This window comes from Saccoglossus kowalevskii, chromosome 8 (assembly GCF_978046115.1).
Source record: "Saccoglossus kowalevskii chromosome 8, keSacKowa6.1, whole genome shotgun sequence".
NCBI lineage: Eukaryota > Metazoa > Hemichordata > Enteropneusta > Harrimaniidae > Saccoglossus > Saccoglossus kowalevskii.
Window position 1 is genome coordinate 3,503,375 of NC_140648.1, and position 12,859 is coordinate 3,516,233.

The window sequence follows — 12,859 nt, forward strand, 5'->3', positions numbered from 1 at the left end:
GGCTATTTGGTGCACATTGTTTTGTTTTGTATTTTAATGTCTATTCAACAGGTGTCTATGTCAGGGCAAAACTACACGAACCTTTCAAATTGTGGGTTTCTGTTAGCGATAGAATAACTTCATCTTTGTAGTAAGCACTACAATTGTTGTCTTAGCCAATGAAGATCAACCAATGAATCACAAAATTTGGTCACTGTTTGAATTGTAGTAGAAACGTTCATAAAACTCTCAGAATTTTTAATATTGAACCATGTACACTGTAACCCAGGGATAGTAGTTAGGTTTTAGATATAGCATTTTAGTGAAAATAAGACTATGCTTATTTACATGTAATTCAATACCTTTGATCAAATTTGCTAAAATGCTATCTAACTATACTTTCACATAAAGTAAAGTTCAACAGCAAATATATAGTTATTCATGCTTTTAGTGTAATTGTTCATTCCAATTATGGATCAGTAATTTTTTAACCTGACTCATTGGTAGCTTTAAAAAAATAGTGATTCATGTGATGACGTTGCTTACTTGAGTTGTTTTGTAAATAGAAATTAATTCATATGTAGAATTGTGATAGATGAAAGGAACACTCTTGTGTTTTGGTAGATAGCAATTACAATGGTTGCTAGTCAACACAGAAAAACAACCCCATGCAATACTCTAGGCAAACTTCATTATTGTAAAAGATTATATATGTTTGGTTGTTACTTATTTAAGATAATAAATCAGAACTGCATGTGAAATGGCTTTAACAGGTGTCTATTCTGACTGGAGCACACAGATATGACAAATATGTCATAGTTATTGATAGGTGGGAGAATGTCAGCAATTAATTGACGTGATTCCAACAAGAGAGAGCATGTTGAAAAACAAACTTCATTGAGATGGTATTTATTCCGTGTAGCTGTACCATAATAATTTGTGTACTCAGTCTACTGTAATAATAAATGATTGTTTTCACTCATAATAAAACTACATTGGGGTGTTAATATCATGACTATTGCATTGTATAACTGGCTGGCAGATAGGCAATATTTTACATGGACTTCTATTTCTATCTTTTGTGTACATTTCATTTATTCATGTCTTCAACACAATTGTGATTAATAGTTGACATTCACAGTCATGTATTTTGACTTGTCATACTTATAAATATGTTAGAACCGAGTGGCTGATCTCTAAGTCTATACATATTGTGGAAATAAGTTAATTAAGGTAGAGATGCAGGTTCGTGTGGGCACTTGGGAGTGATTTTTTTTTTTTTTTTGGCTTTGTATTTTCCAAACAGTCTTGGCTATAGTGTTAAAATTTTGTAGAATTGTGAATAGTGAAACATACTCAAAAAAACATTTTAAAATATAGATAACAGCTGCAAACATTCTCTTTTTTGAATGCTTAGCAAGATTTAGCAAGGCTGTACATAAATAATCAAGAAGAAACATGTGAAAAAAAGTTATGACGAGATCTCCATATTATGCACTATATTTAACTTTTTACAAAAAGATAATAGGTTTAAATCACTTTTGACCAACAAAGCACATTTTTGTGCATATTTCAAAATACAGTGTCCATAAGAAAAAAATACTAACAAATTTTTTAAATTCATACAATAAGCTTTCCGAAAATATATAGTTTTGTGGACAAGGGAGGTCATCTTGGTTTCCCAATTAGCGAATTAAAATACCTGTCAGGTAAACTGCATCTCTAATATATTTGAATATAATTGATCATGGCACTTAAATGCAGTTTAATGCTGCAATTCACTTACAAACAAGGGTTGTTGTGAATGGTTTTCACAATCGTTATAATACTGCTATGCACTAAAATACAACTAGCATTTTCTAGAAATTGACTTGTCGGTAAGTCAATATCCTGATATTGACCTTGAGTAAAAAATGTTGGGAAATGAATAAATTTTAGGTATTTGCATTCATAAGTAGGCTTGATTGAATCAAATTATATTACTTGACATTGTCTGTGTGCAGAATACTAAACCCAGATTTACCTTGTAAACTTACATTATGAATTTAATTATGAAAAAGTCTTGTTTTTGCCATGTATTATAACATGATTGAGTATGTTGTCATACAGTAGTTTTGAGGTATTTATTTTCCTGCCACTCAAGAGCTACAAAAGCTATATCTAATGAAATTGTGTTTTTTAACTTGAAATATATTTAATGTTCTGCTGGCTCTTTTTAGCATATAATTGATTAACTGTTAGGCAAATATTTTTCCCTCCATCAATCATGTAAATAAATTTATTAGCTCGGCTGTTCATATTACTGATTGTCGTCGTCAACTTTACAATTTCAACTTCTTCTTTGAAACCGTAAGTCAGAATGTTTTCAAATTTGATATGCAAGTACATGTACCTTGGATGGTTCTTTCTCAGATTTGTTCATTTCATGTTAAAATCTCAAATTCTTTATTTTTGGTGAATATTTTTGTCATTCTTAGTAAAAACTGATATTTTCGACTTCTTGTTAGAAACCGCAGGTCCAATTGATATTACATATATAGATACTACATGTGGACTTTTCTCAGAATTGTTCATTTCGTGATGATATCTTTAATTCTCTAATTTTGGTGAATATTTTTGGTAAAAAGTGATATTTTCGACTTTTTGTTGAAAACCGCAAGTCCAATTGCTTTGATATTATACATTTAGGTACTACATGTGGACCTCTCTAAGAATTTCTCATTTCATGATGATATCTTCAATTCTCTAATTTTGGTGAATATTTTTATCATTTTTGGTGAAAAGTGGTATTTTTGAATTTTTGTTAAAAACAAGTCCGATTGCTTTGATACTATACATATTGTTCACTTTCTAATAATATCTTCAGTTCTTTAATTGAAATGTGCATTGCTAACAGCAGAGCTATCTCAGCCGACAGGCTGCTTGTTGAAGAACATTTTGAAAAGTCGGATTTCATGAAAAATATATAATTTGTTGTTTAACATACCCAATATATAAAATATGTATTTGAAATGCAGTCCCTCACCCTCTTGGCTGTTATCACCATCATCACCGCCATGATTCAAATTCCAAATCTCTACTAAATAGCCTATTTAACCACTGGACTGAATTAATGATACATAACTGTATTATCAAAAAATCATAGAAGACTGGGTGAAAATTATTCATTTTTGGCATTGAAGTTTTTTGCTCAGAATCACAAAGGCGATATGACTCTATTTTCAAGGACAAAGGCTGTTTGGATCGAATGGTTTCATTTGCTTAGAGTTTGCTATGTGTCTAGAAACATAGCAACATTGTTTTTTGGAGAATCAATAACATGTTATGAAAAGATTTTGATTGAAGAAATATTCACATTACTGTACGCACACTCAAAATTTCAAAAAAATGATCAACAAATATTTTTTTGGATTTTTGAAAAATCCACCTACATGTACGTGACTTTAAACGCCGGCAGTTGGACCACCCAAATTGAAAGAAACTAACGCAGAAGCTAATCTAAAATTTGATACATTTTTTTCTTGCTGGATTAAAAAGTAGACTGCCTAAAATTTAATTTTATTAGTAATGAAAGTATATTCTAAAAGAAGTTTCAAATAAAAATGAACACAACTCCATTGCTTAGTAGCAAATGATTGCGGTAGCGCAATCCGGTCATGCTGCATTTCACAATTGTTGATTATTACCTACGGTAGTAATGATTATATTAACGTGCAAAAAATAAATTCGTTGAATTGTTATGAAATGCAAATAAATTTCAACTTATTTCGTCGTAAGCGAATGATTCCGGTCACACTTTAAACGCTCGATGCTGTAGAAATGAATGTCCGCCATGTGTGACCTGGTACAGTGTTCTTTGACCTGACAGGTCAAATCGCTAATTAACCAATGAAAACGATGAATAATGCCAAAGTTCAAATTACCATAGCTCATTTAAATATGTTAATGTTATTGAACGCAGCACGGAAGAGATTTGCCGATGTTGTTTACGATCTTTTGGCTTGAATTTTGATGGGAAAAGTGGCATGATATATTTTTAAATAAAAAAATAAGTTGTTTTCAAAAGATAAACTGAGCATTTGATAAATAATTTAACATTGTTTACAGTGATAACAGAATTCGGTAGTTAGTGTTCATTTTAAGATGTAATGTGTCAACATTTGTGGTTCTCAGTTTCTGCATGTGAAATCACATCAATGCTTCCAACAGCGATGACCGACAGATTTCTGTCAGATTTCTGTGGCTCTCTTGACACTTGCAACTGTCTTTTAGCTTTCTATTTTTACTTATCTGAAGTGTTTTTTTGGTTGCATTTTTGTATATGATAAGATATTGACAAGTAAGTAAACCTTAGAAATTTCTATTTTTTATGGTTGCCAACACCATAGCCTATAAATAACCATGGCTTGCAGTGTGTTGAAGGGTGGTTGCACTGGGTGTACATTACATTGTTTTCTTGTTCACACAAAACTCAAACACCTACTGCGAGATAACCATATCGTTATTTTTAATTGAAAGGTGTTCCTTATTTTATCGTCATTAGAAAATGACTTAATAATGTAATAAAAATAAGAATACAATGAATGCCAAATTCATTCAGTTTCAAATAATTGATTATTGTTATCCTAATCATATTAAAATTTCCTTTTAGCCTCACTTCAATAAAACAGTCAACATTCATGAAACATGCATGCCTACAAAATGTATTATTGGATCCATGAATGTTTATAAAAAGCTATAAAAACTACTGCTCTCTATTTCATTAACTTTTTCATTAACGGATCTAAAAATTGAGCCAAAATGTGAGAAAAATGCATGTTTTTGGTGAGAAAACTTTCCACATTGAGATGATAAGAAAAGTTTACTACCACACACATATAAATGCACTCAAGTCTACTTGTGTTATGTAATCAGAAACTAGCTGCCATTATTCATTATTCACAATTTACTTTCACCATGGTGATATTTTTTAAATAAATTAATAAAGTCGTGAAACAGCTGGAAAAGCTTGTACGTTTCATGCGTCTTCTTTGTGCATTAATTTAGTGTAATTGCTGATATTGGTTTTTACCGTACACATTGATTTAATTATACAAGTCAGTATACATTGCTGTAGAGTTTATTCTACTTTGATTTTTTAATAAAAATGTTGATATGCCAATGTTTCCTGAATGAGAAAATGATTGACCCTGGGCAGGCGGGTGTTCCTTTGATTGTATTGATCTAATAAGCATTGATATTTGAAAAGATTCATTATAATGAAGGTTAAATAAAGGGTAACAATAAATGATATGATAAATGGTAATGTACATTATACAACATTATACAACACACCTAAAGGAAAAGAAAGACCTGTTTGAGTTAGTAAATAAAAATAACTGAAATGCATTCATGTGTATCTGAAACTAATGGAGGCTTTGACATTTGGTTGCCATGGAGAGCCCACCATAGTAATATTTCACATGTACATTGTACTCTATAATGGCCACCAACAGGGCAATGTTAGCACAAATCAGTGATTTAACCTTTTAACCACCAGACTTTCCCGTCCAAATTTTACTGCACTGTTTTGCTTGCATTCTTAAATATTTCTTGAAATGAACCCTAATTTTGAAGCCAACAGACAAAATTTGTGTCAATTTTCAGTTTTTACTAAAAAAAATTGGCTATTTTTGTCCCAGTCTTCTGAAGTGAAGTGCAGACTGTAAACAGGACTATTCTGTGAATTTGTGATGAAAAGAGGGAACTAGTGTTGAGAAGGTTAATAGCATTTCTTGTAAATCCTACCTATGCAAGAAAACTATTAATTACAATTCATTACCTATGGCAACACTTTATTGCCATCGTAATTCCCAACACTGGGTCTTTGTATTGTGTAACACCATTCAAATTTTTTTATGTGAAAAATAGCACTGCAGTGTAATTTTGAGTGTGTCAACTGTGAGCTCTCTGGGCTATTAAACAAAGTCTTTAAAGCCAGGGCTGTATACATTGTTTTGTTCATAGAATGCATAGTTACTTAAAATAATTTTATTTTAATATTTTGCATGATTTCAAATTATGTGCCAGTAGTTTGTGTCATCAACAGGTTGTTCTGTACAAGAAATAGTACAAACATCATGTCCTGTATACCTTTCATGTTTTTTATTTGCTGTGACGTCAAGTACTAAATACGGTCTCTAATCCATTGTATGGTGTTTTCATATGTTGCTGGTTTGTCAGATACTGTGCTGGTGCTATCTTTAAATACTTAAATCTCCAGATACTGCTGCCCTTTTGTCAAATCACCATAAACTCTTCTCGATGACTCAGATTGTTGTAATATAATATGACTAGTCCCACTAAATAAATTGACTTAATATTTTGTATGTTAACGTAGCTACCGTACTACTACACAATATCAAACTATGATGGGTTAGGGTTCCAATCGTTATTTATTATTATAAATTTTGATCTATATGCAGTTTTTGTGATCTCCAACCACATCACTAATAATTAATTTAACATATTATTTTCAACACTGAAAATTGCCTACTTATCCTGATGATGATTGGCATGTCTATTTAGTTACCAGTGATGTAGGTTCTATTTATTTATCTATTGGGTACTCTAATCGTTAGGCAATAAATTAATGTTGCAATGCATATCTGTGACTGCCCATTCAGATCCTAAACCAAATCTGTATATTTTCTCACATGTCTGGGCCATCAGTTTAAATTTTCATGCATGTATATGTTTTCATAAGCTGGAGGCTTATGTATAGATTAGGTTCTTTTTGTTTGTTTTTCTCAGTGATGTTTTTTCAGAGGTTTATAGACAAATTTTTTTAAACTCTGTACATACCCGGTACATGCAGTTGATACATAATAATATATATATGCTTCTGATCTGATTCAAAATGGCCGACTATTTACCATATCTTATAAAAAAAAACTTAAAAACCTACATTTTATGTGTGTATAGCATAACATTTTGTCAACATAGACATTTATTTAAATTTGCACATGTTAAAGTTTTTTACTGACAAAAACATTTAGTTCTAAATGTAGAACTTGAATATACATTTGTTTAAAATTGTCATGTAAGTAGAGAGTGGTCAATGGTTTGTCCATTCATCCATTCATGTATCAGTAACTCCAGCATTAAGTGGAGTGGCCCAATGTATGGATAATCTTTTCAAAAATGGTAGGCAGAATTAAACTGTATCTAGAATATAGCATCAAGGAAGTTGAATAATATGAATGTAGCATAGTATGAATGTATATACTGTAAAATCTCTATTAAAGCTGCATTCCTAATACTGTAAAATACTTTATTTTAGCTGAAATTAATTTTTGCTGAAAAGTGTTTTTTGGGTGTTGTATGGAATTTATTTTCAATGATTTCTGAGGAGTGAATGTGAAATATGGGAAAAAGGTATATTTGCTGGATTTTATTTACACTGAATCATTCCTTCAGCGAAAATAGTGAAAATTAATTCCAAGCGAAAATAAAGTATTTCATAATATAAACCTCATTCATTCTGCTTGAACAATTGAAAACTAAAAGTTCACCATTACTTATATATATATATATATATATATTTAGATGCTTTAATAAAAGCTGCATTCCCTCTGTTGCATTGTAACAATTTAATAGAACAGTACTAGTTAGTAATGAGTTCATTATCAGTTTCAAAATAATGTGATTAAAGGAGAAATCACTAAATCATGTCAACCTCACGACCTTGTCATGTGATCTGCAATAACTCTTTGGTTTGAAGAATCAACTTTTAGTGTGAAAAAAACATTTGTTGTACATAAACTGAAGTAGCAAATATAACTTGATTCTTCAATGACCCCACTACAAATGGTCTCCCAGCTACTGAAATATTTCTGCCATTCTCGTAAAATTTGTTGATTCTATTTTTGAATTATTTTACAGAGCCCAGTTTGAAGTTGCAACCCAAAAAACACTTTCAGGGTGTACACAATGTAAATATAGTATGGCCATGGTAAGTGTCACATACCATTTCATATTGTCTAGTGACAGTTCTAAGCATTTTCTGCTCTTCTTTAAGATTCAATTTGTCAAAAATTGTCTGCTCTTGTTTTTTCTACATTTGAAGTTCTTGCACAATTATATGTATTAAATGGGAGTCTAATGTTTATTTTAGACCATATTTATGGTCATAACTATTTGCATATTCATGAGCATCTGTAAATAAATAAATACCTTTTGTTATCTGTTGTCATAAATATCCTTTTAAAAAACTTAGCGTACATGGACCTGTGCAAGTATGTTCTACTTTAAATCTCATCAAAACAAAAACATTTTTGATTCACATTGATGATGCAATTCTATTGAAACAAATATGGTAGCATAAATTATTACCAAATTACTGCCATCTTTTTTCAAAAATAAGTTTAAATTATGCAAATTACAGGAACTCTACTGTAAATTGTATCATATTTTCTGTACTGACTTTAGAAGAAATGACCACCAATATTTATTGACCAATGATCACATATTCACTATTTGGATAGTGTTATATGTTGGCTGTAAACTATTGTCTCTTGATAACCAGTGAACTGAATTATGAAAGTTTAAGATCAATATTAAACAACCTGTTAGAAGCTGGTACTGATGTATTATACTGTGTATGGTACTAAATGTGTTGACAGATAGAATAAATCATCTTCTAGAAATGAAGGAGAAATGAGTGTTCACGCTGTTCTTTTATGCTTCACTTCATAGATTTGTTGTCCTAGTGTAGATGAAACATTTATGATATACACCATGGGTTTTTGGTTGTCCATGATAATTAAATCTAATAAATACAATACAGTATCTGTTTATTACTTAATATCATTTCACAAAGAAATATCAATCCACAATACAATTTTTTTTATCAACTTTTGGCATTGAAGAGAGAAAGTTGGATATTTAAACATGCCAAGTATTGTTTATTAAATTAGTTCTGTTTCAACCCATGTAGAACTGGAAACGTACTAAAGAAAGGTGGAGTGATATAATGATGCAATTGGAAGTATGGAGGTCATCGTTCAAAGAAGTTGAGGGTGAGTTCCTATTTTAGGACAATGTTTGAATCAAGCTTAACCTGTGAGATAGAATTTACTAATAGCAACCATGATTGAAAACTGTTGCTAATGTTCGTCCTGAGATGGAGCACAACAATAGGATCACTGCTAGTTTCTGGGGAACAAACATTTAGGTATTCCTGTTTTTATTTGCGCATTCATACCTGGCCAGACCAGAAAACTATTTTGTATCAAGTGTTGTTTTCTGAAGTAACTGGTATCGTACATTTTCTGCTATATGTTACTAAGCATCAAATTTGAATAATGTTGCTGGTTGGAAAAAACATTTAATATTCAGTTGAAGAATACTAGTACATTGTATTTCTTATATTTATATTTTGTTACAAGCCCTTGGGTACAAGCCACCTGTTATGCTTCTTTCCTAATAATAATAATTTACAATGGTAAAGAAACATGTTGCTATTTTGGTGTATAAAATGTGATAAAGGTATTATTTCTAGAATGAATAAAGTTCATAGTATCGGTATATAGTATTGTTTATTGTCCGGTATTCTCGATACAGTTTTTTCAATAATATATGCCTGTTGCAAGCATGTTGTCCATACACACATTGAATGTTCTTATAGGGGAATTAATCAAAGCTAAGACTTTAAACAACTTTTAGAACATTTTAACTCTACTGAAATATTCAGGCTAGAGCAATCAGCTGAATTAGTATAAGGTCTGTACGTCATAATACCCTTTGGCAGAAATGGTTGCCAAGGTCTCGTGAGTGAAAAGGTCACAAGACTTGTTTATGGCCCATCAAATTGTGTTGCATTCTCTCTAGTTATCGTGTTTATTCTTTGAAATACCATAGTTTCATAGGTCAGTGAACAGATAGGAGATTGAACACAATTTGAGAGCCAAAACCAAGTCTTATAATTCTTGCTTCCAGTGAGGTCTTGGTGATCTTTTGCATCTAAGGTTTTGCATCTATTGTGACTGAATAAAGCATTTATTGATTTCTGGTTGGTGTAATTTTCTGTGTGATTATCTCACCATTTCCCTTGATTGAATGCAATACATTTTTTGTTTGTTCTGTATTTATTTAGGTAAATTTGGAAGCGGCATCGTGACATACTTTCTCTTTTTGAAATGGGTGGTTTTTCTAAATTTTTACATTTTTCTCCTGTGGTTGATTTTTGTTGTTGTTCCCCAGTCTGCCTTTTCAAGATTGCTAGATTATGATGGATCAAGTAAGTACATGTTTTCTGTTTGTTTTGTTCACAATAACATTATATCCGCCTTAGGATGACATGTTACAGCTCTTGGCTCTGTGCAGGCCTTTAAATGTACAGTATTATACTAAAACCATGCAAATGTTGATAATAATTTTTTCACCCAACTGTTCACAATACTGGAATAATTACATTTAACTTGATTACCACTACAGAATTTTTACTCAACGGATTGTTGACTTATGTATGCTCCTTTAATATGTGATGGAAAAATGAAGTCATGAAAAAATTAACAATTTTTTTGGCGTTTCACTTTATAGTTCATTAAGACTGAAAGTAACAGTGGTTTTCGCGAAAATTTGTCTCTGCGAACACTCTTAAATCCTCAAACTGCAATAATGTGCTGTAGTTTACCAATATATTAATAGAGAAGTGTGAAATTATGGTATGTTTCAGTCATCAGAAATATGCAGTTGTCAGGACAAAATATGATTTATGACATTATGGTATTCATATGTACATTTCAAGACAACTCCAAGGGACAACAGTAATTTCTATCAATTAAACATACAAAATATCAACAAAAAATACAGCTACATACTCTACCCCTACCTCTTTTTTGTCTTTCATAACTTGAACCATTTTTTTCTGTCATCATGTACCCCTTATAGTAGAGAATAGAACACAATTTGGAGGAGGGGGAAAATGGTGCCAGACACGTACTTTTTTCAACTATATTAATTGTTCAGCAGTCTAGTTGTCTAGTTTGTGTCCAGTGCCTACTTGCACAGATGAAAGCATTTTACACAATTTTTTCATTCATTTATTTCCTCAAGCAAACAATGTCTCAATAATAGAAGGTCAGTGTTTTATATGCAAGATTTCTAAAATATATATGCATTCATACACCTGCATGTTTAGTATTTGGCACTGTATGTTTTAATGCAAGTTTCACTTACTGCATCCCACAGCTGGTTCACTCATACCAAGTGAACAGTTTTACTGTTACTAACACTTGAAAATACTGTACTGTATACTGTAAATAAAGTACTGTGTGCACAGAGACAGTTCACTAGGAATGTCACCCCAGAGGTCAATATACGGTAACCAGGCCTGAGTGTGATATCCTAGTGATAACCATATTATAATTCATCAATCAGTTCTATCACTGATGTATAAGTGGTGAAAATTGATGCATCTTTGCATTGAAACCAGTCCATCATTTAGCTTGGCAGATATCCAAGTCAATACATTAACAGGCATGCTGTAACTACTTGACCTAGCGGGTCAGATGTTTTATAATACATAATATTATTACTTACCTGTCGAAAAATGTTACTTTTACTGAAATTAATTTATTCATGTTTTATGTCTTTAGATCAGACATGCCCGTATGATATTGCTGAGAATACCGACCCACTCTCGTATGTATTGGATTTTCTGCAAGGAACGGTAAGTTTTCTTGCTCTGTGTATTATGTAATAAATTGTAACAATTACTGTAGTTTGTCTATTACTGGTACAGTACAGGAACTCTCACAAGGATTATACAAGGATTGATGTTAGTTTGTGTTGCTGTATAGTGTTCATAAATTTGACTACAACAAATATCACAGTGTAGTCATACTGGAACTGTAGTGTCCTAATGAACAATTATTGGGTCTCTCTGCCATGGGTCTTAACTGACCTTACATTTATTTTTACAGGGTTTTATGGAGTTAACAGAGCTGTTCTATGGTTTCTACTATAGCGATGATCTAATTTTAGAAATAGAAGGGGAAAAGATTAAATACAATATGCCATTAGCATATCTTCTCGTCTGTGTTGCTTATTTTAGTCTAAGTTTGGTCCTCATGGTCAGACAGTAAGTGATTGATTCCATTAACTGATTTATATTTACTTTTATGATTTTATGATTTTTGCTAGGGAGGAATTAGTGTTCACAATTCCACCATTGTCATAATTTTTTGTGGATTTTTTTTCAATATGACCTGTACATGCCTGGTTTAAGTTCAGACTCTGCCAATGTTGTGTTTAACATTCCGTTAACCCTTTCACAACCTTTTGTCAACTTTTTTCACCACGCATCAACAAGATAGTTCTGTTTAATATCTGCTTGCGTTTGTTAAAAATATTGTCCCAATCTTTAAAAGATTTTGGATCAAAATAAAGAAACATTATTTTAGTAAAAATTACAAAAGACCATTGGCCTTTTGTGGCTTATTAAGGGTGTAACCAATGCCATTTGTAGATCATTTGTCTGTCAATAAAGAATGATGAACAACTACACAAGCAAACATTTGTTTATATGAATAGCATTGCTTTCACCCATCTACGTCATCTTCAAATGACAGAATTGATCTGTTGCTAGAGGGCGCTATTTACAGGAATAATCTATTGCTGTCGCTATAAGTCCTTGCTGTGATGTATTTAACTTAATTTAATACAAGCCCCCCCCCCCTCAAATACATTATTTGTTTCTGGTCAGTGTCCTCATCAGTTTAATAAGGGTTGGGATGCTCACAACTTTATTTTTGTGCTTTCTACAAAAATACTGTCAAAATGGTAAAAAATAGTGCATCACTGCACCATTTTTTAAGTATATTACTAGTAGGATCAA

General features: G+C 31.6%; 1 protein-coding gene across 5 annotated transcripts in view; it reads left to right on the forward strand.

The window, feature by feature from the left end:
* The window catches only part of LOC102810273 (transmembrane channel-like protein 7), a 30,227-nt gene that overhangs the window by 8,559 nt on the left and 8,809 nt on the right, over nt 1-12,859 (forward strand). For 4 of the 5 annotated variants that reach the window (XM_085502029.1, XM_085502030.1, XM_085502028.1 and 1 more), the window contains 6 exons: nt 7,903-7,972; nt 8,957-9,038; nt 10,115-10,258; nt 11,077-11,100; nt 11,619-11,692; nt 11,946-12,103. In XM_085502029.1, the coding sequence (XP_085358155.1) occupies nt 7,903-7,972; nt 8,957-9,038; nt 10,115-10,258; nt 11,077-11,100; nt 11,619-11,692; nt 11,946-12,103 (552 nt within the window). The remainder of the gene's footprint in view (nt 1-7,902; nt 7,973-8,956; nt 9,039-10,114; nt 10,259-11,076; nt 11,101-11,618; nt 11,693-11,945; nt 12,104-12,859) is intronic. The other variant, XM_085502027.1, reaches the window with a different exon arrangement.